At 54.5% G+C, this 20,243-nt stretch overlaps 1 protein-coding gene across 5 annotated transcripts in view; it reads left to right on the top strand.

The window, feature by feature from the left end:
- Positions 1 to 20,243, top strand: part of DIP2A (disco interacting protein 2 homolog A) — an 85,043-nt gene that overhangs the window by 51,740 nt on the left and 13,060 nt on the right. For all 5 annotated transcript variants that reach the window (XR_009245143.1, XM_058661521.1, XM_058661519.1 and 2 more), the window contains 15 exons: positions 2,253 to 2,450; positions 5,017 to 5,108; positions 7,882 to 7,992; positions 8,854 to 8,977; positions 9,397 to 9,506; positions 9,807 to 9,909; positions 10,777 to 10,841; positions 11,617 to 11,710; positions 12,515 to 12,634; positions 12,950 to 13,064; positions 14,230 to 14,369; positions 14,971 to 15,107; positions 15,490 to 15,570; positions 18,191 to 18,318; positions 19,831 to 19,945. Coding sequence is in view for 4 of the 5 variants with exons in the window: in XM_058661521.1 (XP_058517504.1) it covers positions 2,253 to 2,450; positions 5,017 to 5,108; positions 7,882 to 7,992; positions 8,854 to 8,977; positions 9,397 to 9,506; positions 9,807 to 9,909; positions 10,777 to 10,841; positions 11,617 to 11,710; positions 12,515 to 12,634; positions 12,950 to 13,064; positions 14,230 to 14,369; positions 14,971 to 15,107; positions 15,490 to 15,570; positions 18,191 to 18,318; positions 19,831 to 19,945 (1,733 nt within the window). In the remaining variant the exon portion in view is untranslated. The remainder of the gene's footprint in view (positions 1 to 2,252; positions 2,451 to 5,016; positions 5,109 to 7,881; positions 7,993 to 8,853; positions 8,978 to 9,396; positions 9,507 to 9,806; positions 9,910 to 10,776; positions 10,842 to 11,616; positions 11,711 to 12,514; positions 12,635 to 12,949; positions 13,065 to 14,229; positions 14,370 to 14,970; positions 15,108 to 15,489; positions 15,571 to 18,190; positions 18,319 to 19,830; positions 19,946 to 20,243) is intronic.

Raw genomic sequence — 20,243 nt, 5'->3', positions numbered from 1 at the left:
GTTAGTGTGGGACGTGTGGGTGTCAGTATAGGACGTGTGGGTGTCAGTGTGGGACGTGTGGATGTCAGTGTGGGACGTGTGGGTGTCAGTGTGGGACATGTGGTGTCAGTGTGGGATGTGTGGGTGTCAGTGTGGGACGTGTGGTGTCAGTGTGGGACGTGTGGTGTCAGTGTGGAACGTGTGGGTGTCAGTGTGGAACGTGTGGGTGTCAGTGTGGGACGTGTGAGTGTTAGTGTGGGACGTGTGGGTGTCTGTGGGACGTGTGGGTGTCAGTGTGGGACGTGTGGGTGTCAGTGTGGGACGTGTGGTGTTAGTGTGGGACGTGTGGGTGTCTGTGGGATGTGTGGGTGTCTGGGACGTGTGGGTGTCAGTGTGGGACGTGTGGGTGTCAGTGGTGGGACGTGTGGTGTCAGTGGTGGGACGTGTGAGTGTTAGTGTGGGACGTGTGGGTGTCGATGTGGGACATGTGAGTGTTAGTGTGGGACGTGTGGGTGTCGGTGTGGGACGTGTGGGTGTCAGTGTGGGATGTGTGAGTGTTAGTGTGGGGTGAAGTGGTGTCTGTGTGGGACGTGTGAGTGTTAGTGTGGGACGTGTGGGTGTCATTGTAGGACGTGTGAGTGTTAGTGTGGGACGTGTGGGTGTCAGTGTGGGATGTGTGAGTGTTAGTGTGGGACGTGTGGGTGTCGGTGTGGGACATGTGAGTGTTAGTGTGGGACGTGTGGGTGTCGGTGTGGGACATATGAGGTCAGTGGTGGGACATGTGAGGTCAGTGGTGGGACATGTGAGTGTCAGTGTGGGACGTGTGGGTGTCGGTATGGGACGTGTGGGTGTCAGTGTGGGACATGTGGTGTCAGTGTGGGACGTGTGGTGTCAGTGGTGGGACGTGTGAGGTCAGTGGTGGGAACATGGCTGGCCCGCTGCATGGCCTGTTGCACCATGACTGGGAAGGTGCCAACTGCTCACCCCGTGACACCTTACCATCCAACTCAAGGAGTGACCTAGGTGTCACTAAAGTAATTTTGAGAGTCCATTGAGCTCGTATTATTAAATTTTAAACTTAAACTTCAAATATGAGATGCTTTTCATTCCATGGTTTTAGCATACTCACAGTTTCAAGTGCACATTTGGCTCCTTTTTACAATGTTAACCTCTTATATGTGAGTCAGATGTGTTTCTAGAAAAGGATATAGGTTAATTTGATTTTGAAAGGAAAATTAGAAAGAGCCAGAAGGGGCAAATGAAGACTCTGTGATGGACTATGTCAATCAGTGGATTCTTCAACGACCTCATAGTGCTTGGACTGGCGAGATTGGCAGCGATTCATAACTGGTGAACTGTCACAACCACTTGAGCAAGAATCTCAGAGCATGCCCCACATCCGGGACCTGGGGTGGGTGGGAAACTGGGTGGGGCTTCTCCCTCAATATCCCCCTTTACCTCAGATACAAGAAGGAAACAATATGGACATAATAGTCTTACCCACCTCCCTATAGCCCCTGAATCTTTTTACCGTAATTAACTATGTAAAGATTGTCAACAATATAATTTAAAAAATTAAAAAAAGGAAAAGAAACAGCCAGAAGGATGGGAAAGGCAGCAGAGAGAGTCAATCAGCCAGGTGTGTGTGTGGCATGGAGCCAGTGGCACCTCTGGCCGTGGCCCCCAGCCCATTGTGCAGAGTCCTGGCTCAGATCAGCCCGGGGGTAGCCCCAGACCTGTGGGGACCGTGGCAGGAGGTTGTTCTTGCCCTTTTGTCACCAGATGTGCCTCTCCAGTTCAGAGAGCGGTCTGCCTTCATGCTTGAGGCAGTGGGCTTCACTGTGTCCTTGCAGAGAGCAGAGGCTGTTGTGGGGCCAGACTGAAGTGCCGTCGCTGCTTGCATCCCTGAGCGCAGGTCCCTAGGCACCAGCCTTTAGCACTGCAGACATGGGGTTGGACATGGACATTAGAGGGGCCACATTGCAACCCACAGGATGGGAAAGTAGGTCGCAATGTCATGTGGGGCTGCAGTTGGCAGGATGGTGGACCATTTTTAACTTTGTTTCAAATCCATCATTACCCATGTCCAGTCTCTGTCCTTTGACTGTTACTAGGAGATATTGAGATTAATGAGAGAAACCAAGAAATCTGTTGTAAGCTGTACGGTTGATAGTAAGGGATACAATTAAAATGGTAAGCTGTGAATGCTGCAAAGCACAGTGTGTGCCTGGTCGTCTGCAGTGTTGACATAGAGATTTTGATTTTCCTTCTAGTTCAGCAACCAGATCCGAGTCAGCCCAAGCCGGAGGGGAGTCAGACGGTGGTGCTGAAGGGGGAACCTCTGTCGGCGGGCACACCCTGGCCACCGTCCCTGCTGGCTGCGCTGCGGCACTGGGGAGTGACGCAGCCCAAAGCCCCCTGCCTGACTGCACTGGACACAGCGGGGAAGGCCGTCTGCACCCTAACCTACGGCAAGTGTGCTTCCCGTTCCACAACCAGCGATGCAGACACCCCGCTGATAGACCAGCCAGCCACTCCCGCTTCCCGAGCGGTAGCCACTGTCTGGATGACTTTGTGCGTGCATCCTGAACTGCGTAGTCGAGTTGTGTTGCGTTTTGGCCCTTGCGTAGGTGGAGTCCTGCAGTATTGCTTCCTGTTGGGTTTTGATGTAGCTTGTGTGTATGGCTTGGTATATATGAACATGTCCCTCTGTACAGCCCTGGAGCAGAAGCATGACCAGTCCATGCCCTTGGGCTCTGTGTCCCCTCCACACACAGAGCCATTGTCCTGGTGCTCACATGCTGGCTGCGTGGGGCCACAATTCTAAGTGAACAGGATTCTATGAGAGGTGTTGTCTTGTTTCTGCGTTTGTCTACTATGTGTGTGAGACCCATCGTGGTCCTGTTTGAGGTTGTGTCGTATTCTGGTCGATGATATTTTCTTGGATAAATGTTCCAGAGCTTACTTGGTGGGTGGCCATCTGGGCAATGTCCAGCCTGAGGCTGTTGTGGGTGGGCTTTGTGTAGGCGGAAGAGCAGGTCTACCATGCGTTCTGCAGGATGGTCCATTCCCACAGCTCTGCCGGAAGAGTTGGTGGTTCCACACCCTCTCCAGCAGTGGGTGTGGGCTGTTCCATTTTGGTGGTTTTTGATGTCAGTTTATGGCTCCCATTTGCATTTCCTTATGGGAAATGTTTGTATGCTTGTTGGTTTGTGAACTAATGAACTCTTTGGCTGATTTTTTTTCTGGTTGCCTGCTCTTGTCTTCTGACTGCTGTGTTTCAGGCACGGGCATCCGGTCATATTGTTTGTAGCCATCTTTTCTAGGTGACTTGCCTTTTAACGCTTCTCACTGTGGCTTTTGGTGAATGAAATCTTCATTTACTGCAATCTGGTTCACATGTTTGTCTTTATCATGGTTACGTTTGGTCCTGTTGGGATGTCTTGGCCACACTTAAGGCCGCACAGCTGTTCCACATGCTCGGCCTGGACTTGTGGTGCGGCTGTGTGCGGTGGCTTTTCCTGTGTGGGATGTGAGCTTCCCGGGTCTCTTTCTGCTAGGCTATCCTAGACTCTGGCTTCTCACCCTCTCCCAGGAGCTCAGTATCCGGTTGGTGATTCCCCCCCCCCATCTCTGTGATGGCTCCCCAAGCTTGCCTTCACTTTTCCAAAACTTTTTTTAAAGTTTCCAAGTTTTTCAAATAAACTTTGGAATCAGCATATCTGTTTCCATAATGTCCCTGCTGGGATGTCGGTTGGCATTGCACTGGCTTCGTAGTTCAGTGTGTCTTCACACTTGGCACTGAGTTGCGGGCGCTTCCGGTTCATGACTGGGATGATGCCTTTGTTTCAGGCCTTCTTTCATTTCTCTTGATAATGCTTTCATGCTTGTGAATGGTGAAATGTTGGCCGTCTTCGAGTAGATGTGTTTCTGTTGTAAATGGTGTGATTAGACAGACAGAAGGGTGTGCTCTATCCGCTGGTCAGTCTTCAGATATTTGTGGCAGCTAGATCTGGACCAAGCTGAAGCTGGGAGCTAAGAACTCCACAAGTCTCCTCCTGGGGCTGGCAGGGACCAAGAACTTGGGCGTTTTCTGCTGCTGTCCATGGTACATTGGCAGGGAATTGCATAGGATGTGGAGGAGCCGGGACTTAAATCTGGCTGTGGGGTGCTGGCATTGCAGACGGTAGTTTAACTTGCTGTGCTATGGTGCCAGCATAGTCAGTTTTTAGAAATACAGATCATACCAGGTGTCTTTCAGACCACAAAGGAATAGAAGTGGTAGTCCACAGTAAGAACAAGAAGAAATTCCTACGTGCATAGAAATGGAACATGTTGCTGAATGACCAATGGGTTGCTGAAGAAAATCCAAACAGCATGAACAACTCTAGTTTAGTTTTATTGGCAGGCCTGGCTATTCAGCCACATGTCCCTATGCCACAGCAGTTGGGGAAGGACGGGGGAGCTGGTGTCACTTTGTGGAACAACCCCATGTCATGATGCAGCTTTGGTGTGAGGCTTGGGATTGATGCAGTTAAGTGACCCTTTGCTCTGTCCACTGGCCCTGACCCCTTCAGGCTGCCCTTCCTCTCCTGTCTTTCTCAGTGGGGCTGTCCTTGGCATGCACTGGCCAGGCAGGTGGTCAGGGTGACTGCAGCTCTTCCAAGTCGCTGTGGAGGCCTAATGTGCCCCACCCCACGGTGTGCCGTGCTGACCCCCTGTGTCCTGTCCATCACTCCTCAACCATGACAGGCTTCCCCAGGGCACTGACTTGTTTTGTTTGGCTTTTCTTTATTCTAAATGTTCTGTGATAAAATGCTATTTGCTTTTCATCTGTGAAAGAGAAATGTGTAAGTTGTTTTCTAGAGACCATTCTGGTGTTCCTCACAGCATTACGTAGCATAGTTATCATAGGGACGCCCCGGAGTCCCAGTAACTGAGTAATGCTGTGTCATAGAGTGTTGTGATTGCTGCATTGAAATGTTGACTGTCCAACCCATCAATTTTACATCGCTTAGCATTTTTGTTTTTTTGTAGGAAAACTTTGGAGTCGGAGTTTAAAACTAGCTTATACTCTACTTAATAAACTGACAAGTAGGAACGAGCCACTACTCAAACCTGGAGACAGAGTAAGTGACGAGAATGTGACTTTATTGAAATGAGCAACACCAGACACTTGAACAGTTGCTGAAACCAGTGTTGGCTCAGCAGGCATTAATAGAACAATTTAAGGTCAGCAGTGAGAAAACATGGGACCTGGTCAGTCTCACCGCCCCCTTGTTGTTGCTGACTCCTCGTGTTGTTTCTCTTGGACTTTGTGTTGACATGAATAAATGGTAACTTTCCAGAGAGGAGTTTTTGGGTTGACATTGCCCTCACTTTAAATTGTGAGTTTTGTTGTGTGTGTGTGGTAAGTTAGCTGTGCACGGGGCTCCTGCCTTTACCACAGCCTAGCCACAGGACTGTTTAAGGGAGCAATGATTAGATGAAGTGTCTCAGGCTGATGCAGGCTGCTGGGGCAACAGAGGGTACTGTGGGAGTCAGTGCTGCCCTGTGGGGTCCAGGGCTGGGTCCCCCACAAGAAGATCCCAAGTTAGCAAGTTGGTAGGGAGCCCTGGCAATGGGCTTGGTGTCTCTTTCTTTGGTGTGAACTAAGTAGCTGCAAAGAAGAATGGTCCAGTGTGAAGAAAAACACCCAGAAGACAAGTGAAGAGACAGAGAGGAAGTCAAGCTGGAGAAAAGCTCAAATCTAACAATCTCCTGAAGTGTGACACCCCTGGAGACTGAGCTCAGAGCGTTAGTCCACGATGAGATGAAGGTTAGCAGCTCAGAGCGTTAGTCCATGATGAGATGAAGGTTAGCAGCTCAGAGCGTTAGTCCACGATGAGATGAAGGTTAGCAGCTCAGAGCGTTAGTCCATGATGAGATGAAGGTTAGCAGCTCAGAGCGTTAGTCCACGATGAGATGAAGGTTAGCAGCTCAGAGCATTAGTCCACGATGAGCCGGGGGGGTAGCAGCTCAGCATTAGTCCACAATGAGCCAGGGGTTAACAGCTCGGAGCATTAGTCCATGATGAGCCGGGGGTTGGCAGTGCAGAGCGTTAGTCCACGATGACCGAGGGTCAGCAGCAAAGATGAGAAGGGAACCCAGAATGATTAAAGTTGATCCCCAGGGAGGGTGGAGAGAGGAGGTTGGCAGCACATGGCACAGCTTTCAGGGCAGAGCAGGCTGTGACCAAGGGCCAACGGTCATAGCAGCTTTGGGCCTTCTCCACAGTGAACCGGATGGCAAGTGGCATGATGCTTCCAAAGGGGGTGTTTACAGTATTTCTCTGAAAGGCAGAATGGTTCACTCCCCCAGTGGCCACCACACCCAGGTCTGGGCCAAGCCAAAGCCAGGAATCAGGAAGTCCATCTTGGTCTTCCAAGTGTTTGGGCCAATATCAGCTGCTTTCTGGGGCTGGTTCAGAAGTGCAGTAGCCAGGGTCCAAACTTATGCTCTGCTGGGATGCCAGCATTGCCAGTGGCCACTTAACCCACTGTGCCATAGCAACTCCAGCCCCGGGAATACGATTTTTTTTTGTTTTGAATATTTTTTTTTGTTATTTATTTGAAAGGCAGAGCATTACAGAGAGAGGGAGAGAGAGAGATCTTCCATGCACTGATTCGCTCCCCAAATACCCGCAATGGCTGAGGCTTGTCCAGGCTGAAGTCAGGAGCCAGGAGCTTCTTCTGGGTCTCCCATGTGGGTGTAGAGGCCTAGGCACATGAGAGAGCTTGCACTGCTTTCCCAGGTGTGTTAATAGGGAACTAGGCTGAAAGTAGAATAGCTGGGACTTGAAACCACACCCACGTGGGTGGCAGCTTTAGGTGCTGTGCCACAGTAATGGCCTGAGAGTTTTATTTTTAGCTTACAGTTCTGTCACAGAGATTAAACAAGTGTGAGAAAGGTATAGCCAGTTTCAGGCTTGTAGGACTCAACAAACTGGTTGTAGTACAGGGTAGGACTATGTGCCCTTTGGCCATTTGAAGTTCTTTCTTAAGTGGCTTTTGATAAAATGTAAGAGGAAGAAAGTAGAGCTGCCCCTTTAGACAGCACGGCGGCCCAGGCAGCAGAGGGTGCCCCGGAGGAAAGGGCGTGTCTCCCTGAAGTCTTCCCTGGAGACTGCTCCTTTATGACCCTGGGTCAGGCCACTTCCGCTTAGACGCTGTTGTTTTAGATGCATTCTGATTCATGTCCTTTTTCCTGTTGGTAAAGGTGTTTTCTTACCGGGCTAGTTGATGGATGACAGGCAGCATCTTGGGGGAACTGGGTGTGGGCACTCCAGCCAGACTCATGTTGGGTTGCCTGTAAATCCAGAAGTGTAATTTTTTTTTTCTGCATGTGAAGTGAAACTTCATCTTAAAGACTTACCTAGGGCCCGGCATGGTGGCCTAGTGGCTAAAGTCCTTGCCTTGAATGTGCCAGGATCCCATATGTGCGCCAGTTCTAATCCCGGCAGCTCCACTTCCCATCCAGCTTCCTGCTGGTGACCTGGGAAAGCAGTTGAGGATGGCCCAAAGCCTTGGGACCCTGCACCTGCTAGGGGGACCCGGAAGAGGCTCCAGGCTCCAAATCGATGCAGCACCGGCCATTGTGGTTACTTGGAGAGTAAAGCATCAGATGGAAGATCGTTCTCACTGTCTGTGGGACATTGTGACAAAAAAAAAATCTAAAAAAAAAAATTTACCAAAATAATACAAGGGAATACAAGAGTCAAGTATTAATTCCAAAATTAAATCTTCTAAACTGAATTTGGAAAACCATAAGGAAATCCAGAATGTATGAGTTTCATCTCATCAACAGAAATTCTAGACAGTGAATGACTCAATTGTGTACCCTGGTTTCTCTTTATGTCTGTAGGTGGCCCTTGTATTTCCAAACAGTGACCCAGTGATGTTCATGGTTGCGTTTTACGGTTGTCTCCTGGCCGAGCTGGTTCCTGTGCCCATAGAGGTGCCACTGACAAGAAAGGTAGTGACGGGCAGGCCCTGAGGCTCCCGGTGGGTGTGGGCTGGCCTCAGGGGCCATTCCCCAGACGATGGCTGTGGCTGTCAGCGGGCTGACCAGAGAGGTGCCTTCTGCGCAGACCCCGTTGCCCCCAGTCTCACTGCGCACAGCGGCCCTCTGGCCAGCTGAGCTGTGGGTGCTTGGTAAGATTTTGTTAAACTTTTCCTCAAAACCAAAGGCTGAGTTGTCATAGTTGTCCCTCCTTAGGGGTCAGTACATCATTATAGTGCTGTGTTTGTAGTACACTGGTCTGTGACAAACCAGATGTTGACTGTTATGATTGGTGCTGGCAAGCCACCAGTGAGGGCAACTCGCTGGAAGATTGTAGATGCGGATGTCCGTGATCCGGTCAGTGGAGCCGGCACGTGTTCTGGGGCGGGGGGGTTCTGTCACTGCTCTCCGCGGTTAGACAGTTGTCAGTGTGAGCATATTCAACAATACATGTTCGCAAATCTAAGAAGTAAACTGACATGACAGTCAGGTATTTGAATAGAGATCTGTCAAACAATAAAGCTTAGTGTTTAAAAGCCTTGCCTGAAAATAGGTATTAAATTTATAGATTTCAGACATGAATTTAGAGGTTTTTAAAACTGCTTCTAAGTGCTACTTGTAAGAATAAACTTTTGCAGGTTGGCTCATTAATCAGAACTTTATATTATAGTTCAAAAACAAACCAAAACTATCTTATAAATTTGAAAGCAGTCGTTTTTTGTGATCTGTGTTGTGAAAACATAATGGGAGTGAATTGCCCGGCAGCTGTGTTCCCTGGGCCTGGCTAGAGCTGAGTCCTAAAAGCCCACCTTTGAACCATTGCTGTCCCTGCAGGATGCGGGCAGCCAGCAGGTGGGGTTCCTGCTGGGCAGCTGTGGAGTCACGCTGGCCCTGACTACGGATGCCTGTCAGAAGGGCTTGCCCAAGGCACAGACGGGAGAAGTGGTGGCGTTCAAAGGTGAGGCACCCTGGAACCGGCAGTCGGCGCTCACATCTCACATTGCGGTGTTTGTTAAACCATACCCAGCAGATGGGCGCTGCAGGGGCCAAGGCTGTGGAGAAGCTGGACCTGTGTCCACTTCAGGCTGCCCAATGTGATACCCTTGGCTGGAGCTGCTGGAGTTAATCAGTTAGCTAAGTAATTAATCTGAGAGATGGAGAGAGCAAGAGATTCGCCCCTCTGCTGGCTGACTCCCCACATCCCTGCAGCCAGGAGCCTGGAGCTCCATGCGCGTGTCCCATCACCTGACCGTCACCACTGCCTCCCAGCTGTGCTTTGGCTGCTCCTGGAAACGACTGGATGGAGCAAATGAGAGTTAGACTTGGGCCCTTGGCTGCTCACCAACTGTGGGGCTGGTCCCCTGTCTGCTGTCACAGGTTGGCCCCCCCTCTCCTGGCTGGTGATTGACGGGAAGCATCTGACCAAGCCCCCCAAGGACTGGCACCCAGCGGCCCTGGATGCCGGGGTAGGGACTGCCTACATCGAGGTAACTAGAGGAGGCAGGCCCTCCGCTCGGGTCTTACCGTCTACTTTATAACCTTCCAGGCTGGGAGGGTTCCTGTTTCAGCTCTGCCCCAGAACCCCTCGCTCTAGGCTGTTCCCCCAGCACTTGCAGTGGGGCCACAGGGGCCAGCAACCTCGGGCAGCTGTGCTGGGAGCCCCTCAAAGAGCAGGCAGGCCAGGGGCTCCACCTGCAGTGGGCAAGCAGCTGCTCTGGGCTCCACTGTCCCTCCTGCTCTGGGTTCTGGAAATATTAGATAATGTTGTTTACCCTGGAATCTTTCAGTACAAAACCAGCAAGGACGGCAGCACTGTGGGCATCACCGTGTCCCACGCATCCCTGCTGGCGCAGTGTCGGGCTCTGACCCAGGCGTGTGGGTACTCAGAAGGTAAGTGATGCTTGGTACGCCTGACTGTGCCCCAGGAGTGGTCAGCACACACCACACACATCCTTCCTCCTGCTGATACCTCTGCCCACTCACATGGGCGGGACCACCTGAGGAGACAGCCCCCCTGGCCCATCCTGGGTTTCTTGCAGTGCTGGGCTGGGAGTACAGGGTCTCTCAGCAGCCCCTCCTGGGTGGGCTTTGTGAATTCACTTGCACTGGTTTCTTATAGCATGAACCTGGTTTAGTGGCATAGGGCTGCAAGGGGTGCAGGTCCCCCGGTGCCTGGCTCGGTCTGCGGTGTGCTGGACAGTGCGTCTGTGCTGACAGAAAGGGATCCACTGGGACCAGTGTTCAGTGACTAGTGTTTAAGTTTTCATGTGTCTGAATATACAAATGGAGTCTTGAAGGTCACAGTATCAACAACCTCCGATTGACAAATATCTGACATTTAATTTAGACATTTAACCTTTTCTTTCAAATTTTGTTAATTTCTTTTCCAAGTCAGAAAAGGAGAGAGCCTCATCCCTATTGTTTTAAGCTAGTATTGCTTTTATGTGATAGATCATAGAGATTATATATAAAGATAGGAGCAACTCCTCTCCAAACTATGGAAATGGACTCATGGCCTAAAGTTTCCTCATCCTGAGGCCTAGAGTGAAGTGGAACAGCATGTGTGCTAAGGACAGGTGTGCGGGCGGGGCTCGCTGACCAAGCCGGATGGTCATGGCCAGGTGCAGCCTGTTCATGGTAGTCTGGCTGTTTCTTTAATCAGCTGCACATGGGGTGTAGGCCTTGATGACACCCTCAGGGTTTCTCTAGAAAGGATGCAGGGCTGGGGGTTGCTGAGTCGTCTTTGTCCACTTTCAGCAGAGACTGTGACGAATGTGTTGGATTTCAAAAGGGATGCTGGACTGTGGCATGGAGTGCTGACGGTGAGTACAAGCTGCTGCCCAGTGACCCAGGCTGGGGCCAGCTGCTGTGGGTGTGCTGGCCGTGGGTGCTGCTGTGAGGTGCTGGTTCTGGGTGCTACTGTGAGGTGCTGGCTCTGGGTGCTACTGTGAGGTGCTGGTTCTGGGTGCTGCTGTGAGGTTCTGGCTCTGGGTGCTGCTGTGAGGTGCTGGTTCTGGGTGCTGCTGTGAGGTGCTGGCTCTGGGTGCTGCTGTGAGGTATTGGTTCTGGGTGCTGCTGTGAGGTGCTGGTTCCGGGTGCTACTGTGAGGTGCTGGTTCTGGGTGCTGCTGGGAGGTGCTGGCTCTGGGTGCTGCTGTGAGGTGCTGGCTCTGGGTGCTGCTGTGAGGTGCTGGCTCTGGGTGCTGCTGTGAGGTGCTGGTTCTGGGTGCTGCTGTGAGGTGCTGGCTCTGGGTGCTGCTGTGAGGTGCTGGTTCTGGGTACTGCTGTGAGGTGCTTGCTCTGGGTGCTACTGTGAGGTGCTGGTTCTGGGTGCTGCTGTGAGGTGCTGGCTCTGGGTGCTACTGTGAGGTGCTGGTTCTGGGTGCTGCTGTGAGGTGCTGGCTCTGGGTACTGCTGTGAGGTATTGGTTCTGGGTGCTGCTGTGAGGTGCTGGCTCTGGGTGCTGCTGTGAGGTGCTGGTGCTGGGTGCTGCTGAGAGGGACCTCTGGTTGCTACTCTGGCTTCCTTTCCCCCGTGGGGTGTGTCCTGGCCTGTCTGACCCAGTGACCTGGCCTGATGACTGGGGCTGTCCCTGCAGAGCGTCATGAACAGGCTGCATGTGGTCAGCATACCGTACGCGCTGATGAAGGTGAACCCGCTCTCCTGGATTCAGAAAGTCTGCTTCTACAAAGGTAAGCTGGTGGTCCTCACTGACCCCTTCCTTCAGGAGGCCCCTTGAAGCCACTCCTTAGTGATGAGGAAGAAGTAAAACTGCCATGTGACTTGTGGCATGGGCCCAGGAGCCTCAGGGTGCCTGCCGAGGTCCTGCCCTGGATGGCCCCACGGGCACTTGTGTGGTGTTTTCTGTGGCTAGGCTGGGGCGGCCACTTGCAAAGAACCCTGGGTCCTAGTTGTGCAGTCACCTCCATCCTCCTGTTAGTATTGGGGGTGACTTTGATTTGAGGTTAAGCCCAGCTACTTGTACAGGGTAAGAGGCCACCCCATCCGGCCTGATTATCTAGATGTCTCCTGAAACGGGTCCACATGGTCAGGGGGTCAGTCCATCCCTGCCCCACTGTGCTGGGAGGACCTTCCCTTGGGGCCACCTGTGCATGTATGTGCTGATGGGCAGCAACTGTCAGAGCAGGTCAGGGGACAGCTGGCTGCCATTGATTTCATGGAGGAAAGCTGTGGGCTAGGGTCACACGGTCAGGACCAAGGGCTGGATCCACCAGCAAACTCTTGGCTCCTCTGGTTTTTGCTCATGGCAGCCAGCAGTTAGGGGAGGGACAGTGGAAGGGCAGATGGGCAGGTGTGAAAATAGGATGAAGAGCTTCTGAGAAAAGCATGGAGCATGGATCTGAGTTCACTGCATCTAAATGACGTGTCATGAATGCTGTGTGAGAGCATGTGAGAGCGTGCGTCTCCCTCCCGTGGTGACACAATAGTGAGGTCACCCACCAGTCTGGCCCCTGCTCTGCTGCCCCTCCCCACAGCCCAGGCCGCCCTGGTGAAGTCGCGAGACATGCACTGGTCCCTGCTGGCTCAGCGAGGGCAGAGAGACGTCAGTCTCAGCTCTCTGCGCATGCTCCTTGTGGCTGATGGCGCCAACCCCTGTGAGTAGCCCCTGTGGCTGGGTGGTGTCCCAGGTGGGGCGTCCTGCTCACCTGCCTTGTCTGCCTTGCCTGGGGCAGGCAGGGGTGGGGGTGTGGCTGCTGGAATGTAGACACTTCTGTGCCAGCTGAGGTAAGATGCCAGGCCCAGTACCATTCTGGTGTGCACCTCTCGCCTCAGGGGAGTCACATGCATCTGTGTGTGCTGCGGATGTCCCCACTGCCTGCCCTGCTGCCCTGCCCAGTGTGCTTGTGGCCGGACTCCAGCCCCTTGCACTGTCCCTCCATTCTCCTATTGTGCTGCGATCACCTCCACAGGGTCCATATCCTCCTGCGATGCCTTCCTCAATGTCTTCCAGTCCAGGGGCCTGAGGCCGGAGGTCATCTGTCCTTGCGCCAGCTCTCCTGAGGCACTGACGGTCGCCTTGCGCAGGTAATAGAACTGTTCACTTTGTCCACCATCTGGGCATCTGGCTCCCACTGGGGTGCAGATGCAGTGCCATCCTGGGTCACATCCAGGCATGCCTACTCAGCCTTAAGGCTGCCCTCAGGCCCCACGCTGGCCCCTGGTCATGTCCTGTGTTTCTGTGGGAGGCCAGCTGGTTGTCTTCCACCTCCTCCTCGGCCAGATGAGTGTCCCACAGCCGTGGCCAGCCTGGTCCTGAGATAGGTGGGTGTCCCCCGTGCCTTGCCACACTGACCTCGGCTCTACCTCCACAGGGAGACCCAGTTGTGCGTTTCCCCACTGGTCACCCCTCCTCTTTCACTGTTGAGGGGTCTTTGTGGTAAAGGCAGGGCTCACCTTGAGGGGGGTTCTGTGTCGCTCCTTTTCGGTTCTCCCTGATGACAGGCTTAATCCAGCTGTGGCCCTGTGCTGTGTTGTCTTCACACCCACGCTCAGGGAAGCAGTGTGTGTTTACATCTGTGCAGATGCTAATAGCTCGAAACTTTTATCATTGTGTCCTTCAAAGTCAGTAAGGCCCATTGGTGCCTGAGTTCCATTGTGATTTGTGTTCTCAGCAGCACAGTTGTCTTAAGAGAAAAGATATGGCTTGTATGGTTGTATCATATGAACAGAAAAGCCATGGTTTGGATATAAACCCTTTCCCAGCTGGGCAGCCTGGGTAGTAGCAGCTCTGTCATCTCTCCCACCTCTGTCACTCGGCTCTTCGGGAAGGGCTCCATTGCTGTCTGGCTGCAGGGACATGCTCACTCACTGGACAGTGGGCTTTTGGGGGGCTCTCTGGGCTCCTCACTCTGTCTCTGGGGATGGGTTGGTCAAACTCCCTCAATGCACAGCATGGCCAGCACAGCCCTCCTCTACTGCCTGCCCAGGTTCCAGGTGAGTTTCAGCACAGCAGGTAGAAGCCAAACCCTTGTGTGACTTTCCTGGGAAGTCACATAACCTTCCGCATGGTCCCAGCTGGGGCCCCTGGAAGGAGTGCTCACACCGCCACAGGAGTGTCCTTAAAGCATGCAGTTCTCCAGTAGAGTGCGTGCAGTGGTTGGTGTAGCCTCTACTGCAGCCAGGGCAGATCATGGCCCCTTCTGCCCTCAAGTCCCTCTTCTCTACTCACCTGTGTTGGTTTTGTTTCTAGGCCACCTGACCTAGGAGGACCCCCTGCGCAGAAAGCTGTCCTGTCGATGAGTGGTCTGAGTTACGGCGTAATTAGGGTCGACACTGAAGAGAAGCTGTCGGTGCTCACAGTCCAGGACGTCGGCCAGGTGATGCCAGGAGGTGAGGGTGCAGTGAGCACTCCTTCGGCCTCACAGGCCAGTCACAGTGGGAAGGGTCACATCGGTGGCGTATCACTGGTGTGAGCTGAGGGGAGCTCTGGGAGGCATGTGGGAATGTGCGTGCCCAGTGCTCCCCGTGTGTGTGTACAGTGATTCCATAAGTGTGTGTGTGTGTGTATAGGCTTCACAGGTGGCTGTGTCCTTGGTGCTCGGAGGCCTGTGTGTGGTCCCTCACTTACCCTGTCTCTTGCACCCAGGCCCTCCCTAGCCTTGTGTGTGTGGGTATCAGGATGGTCTCACATACAGAGCCCATGGTGATTTGTTTCCCATGGGCATGCAGCCTTCCCACTGTCAGTCCCCTGTCGTCTTGAGTGTGTGGCATGCTTCGTTCTCTGTAGTCTGAGCCTTCACTGCTTGCCCATGTTGTTGGCAGGCTTTCCCACAATGCCAACCAGCCTTTCCCCCATCTCTGCTCCCACCAGACACCACCGGCCTCTCAATTGGGTGGAGCATGGGTCACTTGGTTGTAAACTCCTCAGGAATTCACTGCAGGGTCCCAGGCATGTTCTTGGTGTGTGACATGAGGCCTGCCTCTCTTGTAGCAAGCATGTGTGTCGTGAAGCTGGAGGGGACCCCTTACCTCTGCAAGGCAGATGAAGTTGGGGAGATCTGTGTGGACTCCAGGGCCACTGCGACTGCGTACTATGGGCTGCTCGGGATCACAAGGAACGTATTTGAGGTCTGAATCCTACCCTGGCCTTTCAGCCGAAGTGGACCCCACAGCCACTGAGGAGGCTCTGGTGCCTGACCCAACATCTGCCAGCAGCTGCTACAGCACAGCCTGTGGCCAGGGAACCTCTAAGAGTGGGGAGGCATGCAGAATACCTTGGGGTCCTGGGCCAGCAGGAGGAGCAGCCGTCTACTGGGGTCACCGCCTTGTGTCCAGAATAAGCCTCGGGTCTGGGCGGCATGGCTGAAGGGAACACTGTGTCTGGGAGATGGGGCAGCTGAGCCCAGTAGTCTGCTGAGCAGCATACATGACCAGCAGGCAGTGTGGGCAGCACCAGGCTCCTAGCTGGTCAGCTGGTATCGCTGCCTGACCATCTGTCTTCTCTGTGCAGACCATGCCAGTCACTGCAGCAGGAGTCCCTGTCTCTGACCGGCCTTTCACCAGGACTGGCCTGCTGGGCTTCATTGGGCCTGTGAGTACATCCCCTGATTCCAGGAGGCTGTACTCTCCTGTCTCCACTGCCCCGACCCTGCCATGGCATTGGCTGCTGCCTGTCTCCATGCAGGCACAGGGACCACAGGGTGGATGAGGGCGTCCTGCTTCCCATAGCGTGACGTGTACTAGGAATCTTTCTCTATTGCTCCACGACCCACGATGTTTAGAAATAAGCCCTTGGCCCAGGTTCTCAGCTGTAAGACTATATACCCTCACCAGGGAGCCTTTTGCAAGTTGGGAACACTTGAGAAGGAAATGAGAGCCTGTGGCATCCAGTGGAACCCTTGCACTCAGGTTAGCTGCTTGGGGCTGACGGACAAGGCCGCAGTGCTGGGCTCTGTGCTCTCACCACAAGGCTGCAGTGCTGGGCTCTGTGCTCACACCACAAGGCCTCAGTGCTGGGCTCAGTGCTCACACCACAAGGCCGCAGTGCTGGGCTCTGTGCTCACACCACAAGGCCACAGTGCTGGGCTCAGTGCTAACACCACAAGACCTCAGTGCTGGGCTCAGTTCATTCACACCACAAGGCCTCAGTGCTGGGCTCAGTGCTCACACCACAAGGCCGCAGTGCTGGGCTCACTGCTCACACCACAAGGCCGCAGTGCTGGGCTCAGTGCTCACACCACAGGGCTGCAGTGCTGGGCTATGTTCACTCACACCACAAGGCCATAGTGCTGGGCTCTGTTCGCTCACACCACAAGGCCGCAGTGCTGGGCTCAGTGCTCACACCACAAGGCCGCAGTGCTGGGCTATGTTCGCTCACACCACAAGGCCTCAGTGCTGGGCTCTGTTCACTCACACCACAAGGCCGCAGTGCTGGGCTCTGTTCACTTACACCATAAGGCCGCAGTGCTGGGCTCTGTGCTCACACCACAAGACCGCAGTGCTGGGCTCTGTTCGCTCACACCACAAGGCCGCAGTGCTGGGCTCTGTTCACTCACCCCACAAGGCCACAGTGCTGGGCTCTGTTCACTCACACCACAAGGCCGCAGTGCTGGGCTCAGTGCTCACACCACAAGGCCGCAGTGCTGGGCTCTGTGCTCACACCACAAGGCCACAGTGCTGGGCCCTGTTCACTTACACCACAAGGCCACAGTGCTGGGCTCAGTGCTCACACCACAAGGCTGCAGTGCTGGGCCCTGTTCGCTCACACCACAAGGCTGCAGTGCTGGGCCCTGTTCGCTCACACCACAAGGCTGCAGTGCTGGGCTATGTTCACTCACACCACAAGGCCTCAGTGCTGGGCTCTGTTCGCTCACACCACAAGGCCTCAGTGCTGGGCTCAGTGCTCACACCACAAGGCCGCAGTGCTGGGCTCAGTGCTCACACCACAAGGCCGCAGTGCTGGGCTCAATGCTCACACCACAAGGCCGCAGTGCTGGGCTCTGTTCACTTACACCACAAGGCTGCAGTGCTGGGCTCTGTTCACTCACACCACAAGGCCGCAGTGCTGGGCTCTGTTCACTTATACCACAAGGCCTCAGTGCTGGGCTCTGTTCACTCACACCACAAGGCTGCAGTGCTGGGCTCTGTTCACTCACACCACAAGGCCACAGTGCTGGGCTCAGTGCTCACACCACAAGGCTGCAGTGCTGGGCTCAGTGCTCACACCACAAGGCTGCAGTGCTGGGCCCTGTTCGCTCACACCACAAGGCTGCAGTGCTGGGCTCTGTTCACTCACACCACAAGGCCACAGTGCTGGGCTCAGTACTCACACCACAAGGCTGCAGTGCTGGGCCCTGTTCGCTCACACCACAAGGCCGCAGTGCTGGGCTCTGCTCGCTCACACCACAAGGCTGCAGTGCTGGGCTCAGTGCTGACACCACAAGGCCGCAGTGCTGGGCTCAGTGCTCACACCACAAGGCTGCAGTGCTGGGCTCAGTGCTCACACCACAAGGCCACAGTGCTGGGCTCAATGCTCACACCACAAGGCTGCAATGCTGGGCTCAGTGCTCACACCACAAGGCCGCAGTGCTGGGCTCAGTGCTGTCAACACAAGGCCACAGTGCTGGGCTCAATGCTCACACCACAAGGCCGCAGTGCTGGGCTCAGTGCTCACACCACAAGGCCGCAGTGCTGGGCTCAGTGCTCACACCACAAGGCCACAGTGCTGGGCTCTGTTCGCTCACACCACAAGGCTGCAGTGCTGGGCTCTGTTCACTCACACCACAAGGCTACAGTGCTGGGCTCTGCTCGCTCACACCACAAGGCTGCAGTGCTGGGCTCAGTGCTGACAGCACAAGGCCGCAGTGCTGGGCTCAGTGCTCACACCACAAGGCCTCAGTGCTGGGCTCAGTTCTCACACCACAAGGCTGCAGTGCTGGGCTCAGTGGTCACACCACAAGGCCATAGTGCTGGGCTCAGTGCCGTCAACACAGGCCACAGTGCTCTCACCAGGACCAGCTCTCAGCCAAGGAGTTTGCAGAGCCCCTCCCTGAGCTCAGTTGGCACCATGTCCCTTAGCCCTGCCTGCCCAATCCCTCCTTGCATGCAGTCTGTGTCCTGAATGTGGCTTGTTCCAGTGTGTGTAGTTCCTGTGGCCCTGGGCGGTGACCCTCCTCTGGAGGCCCCTGACGCCTGACAGTGCCCTTCCGCAGGATAGCCTGGTGTTTGTCGTGGGCAAGCTGGACGGGCTGATGGTCGTTGGGGTACGCAGGCACAATGCAGACGACGTTGTGGCCACTGCACTGGCCGTGGAGCCCATGAAGTTTGTCTACAGAGGCAGGTGATGTGCTGTAGGTCCCTTTTCCCCACACTGTGAGGCTTTGCCCCTGAGGAGGACTCAGAAAACCAGTTTTGAAGGGAGACTTGGCTCCAGGCTCTGCGCCAGGTTCCTGGCTGTCCATAGATTTCATTGATTTCCTCAAGGGAACAAGGTCGAAACCAAGCTGTGATGAACAGAGGGATGGAGGAGGGAGGTGGATGACATGGAGCCAGGGCACTCTCCTGTGACCCAAGAGCTGCGGCCCCAGTGTGTGCCTTGTCTGGAGAGTCCTTGTCTCCTAGTGAGGCTTAATGAGACACAGGGCGCATGTACCTGTGACAACTGCTCTGCTCCTCTGTGTGACACAAGAGCCTGGAGACAGAGCGAGCAAGTAATTGGACTTTGCTGTGCTGAGTGGGTGAGGCAGCTCGTGTGTTAGTGGGGTGAGGCACCTCGTGTGTTAGTGGGATGAGGCACCCTGTGGGTTAGTGGGTGAGACAGCTCATGTGTGAGTGGGATGAGGCAGCTCGTGTTAGTGGGGTGAGGCACCCTGTGTGTTAGTGGGGTGAGGCAGCTCGTGTTAGTGGGGTGAGGCAGCTCGTGTGTGAGTGGGGTGAGGCACCTCATGTGTTAGTGGGGTGAGGCAGCTTGTGTGTTAGTGGGGTGAGGCACCCTGTGTGTTCGTGGGATGAGGCAGCTCGTGTGTTAGTGGGGTGAGGCAGCTCGTGTGTTAGTGGGGTGAGGCACCCTGTGTGTTAGTGGGGTGAGGCACCCTGTGTGTTAGTGGGGTGAGGCAGCTCGTGTGATGTGGGATAAAGCAGCTCGTGTGTTAGTGGGGTGAGGCAGCTCGTGTGTGAGTGGGGTGAGGCACCTCATGTGTTAGTGGGGTGAGGCAGCTTGTGTGTTAGTGGGGTGAGGCACCCTGTGTGTTCGTGGGATGAGGCAGCTCGTGTGTTAGTGGGGTGAGACACCCTGTGTGTTAGTGGGGTGAGGCAGCTTGTGTGTTAGTGGGGTGAGGCACCCTGTGTGTTCGTGGGATGAGGCAGCTTGTGTGTGAGTGGGGTGGGACACCCTGTGTGTGAGTAGGGTGAGGCACCCTGTGTGTTAGTGGGGTGAGGCAGCTCGTGTGTTAGTGGGGTGGGACACCCTGTGTGTTAGTAGGGTGAGGCACCCCATGTGGTGTGGGGTGAAGCACCCTGTGTGTTAGTGGGGTGAGGCACCTCATGTGATGTGGGATAAAGTAGCTCGTGTGTTAGTGGGGTGAGACGTCTCGTGTGATGTTGGGATGAGAGGCGCCTTGTGTGTTAATGGGGTCCGATACCTTGTGTGCTCTAGTGGTGTGGGCTTTTTTGTGTGTACCTGGTCTTTTGCCAATGCTGCAGTGCTGTTCTGAATTCCCTCATGTTCTGACCACATTTGTGGAATTTGGGCCTCAGGCTGCTCTAGGAAGTGCCCCAGGTAGTCCACTTGGGAGAATTTAGGTGAGGCAGCCTTCTGCCTGTGTGGTTATGCCGGCCACCTCGTCTCCCTCAGGATTGCTGTGTTTTCGGTGACTGTGCTGCACGATGACCGCATTGTCCTGGTGGCCGAGCAGCGGCCTGATGCCTCAGAGGAGGACAGCTTCCAGTGGATGAGCCGCGTGCTGCAGGTACGTGCCCGTTCACAGAGCTATCTCTGCAGCCCCGTTTTCCGGCACCCCAGAAACAGCCCTGGCAGTCCCAGGACAACAGCAGTGACTGATGTGGCTTTGAAGGTCCCAGCCGTGTCCCGACCTGCCTGGTTTTCCAGTGACTCCTGGTATTATCAGACGTGGGGCTGCTTGGCCTGACCTTCTCACTGTGTCCACCTTGTTGAACATTTGTCAGAGAAAGCAGGGCATGTGGGGTGTTAACCTGCGCCTGCTCTACCTCCTGGCTGCACTTGGCAGTCTTCTCCGCACTGGCCCA

This window comes from Ochotona princeps, chromosome 3 (assembly GCF_030435755.1).
Source record: "Ochotona princeps isolate mOchPri1 chromosome 3, mOchPri1.hap1, whole genome shotgun sequence".
Classification (NCBI taxonomy): Eukaryota; Metazoa; Chordata; class Mammalia; order Lagomorpha; family Ochotonidae; genus Ochotona; species Ochotona princeps.
Note: the sequence above shows the minus strand (reverse complement) of the source record. Positions and strands in the feature narration are given on the sequence as shown.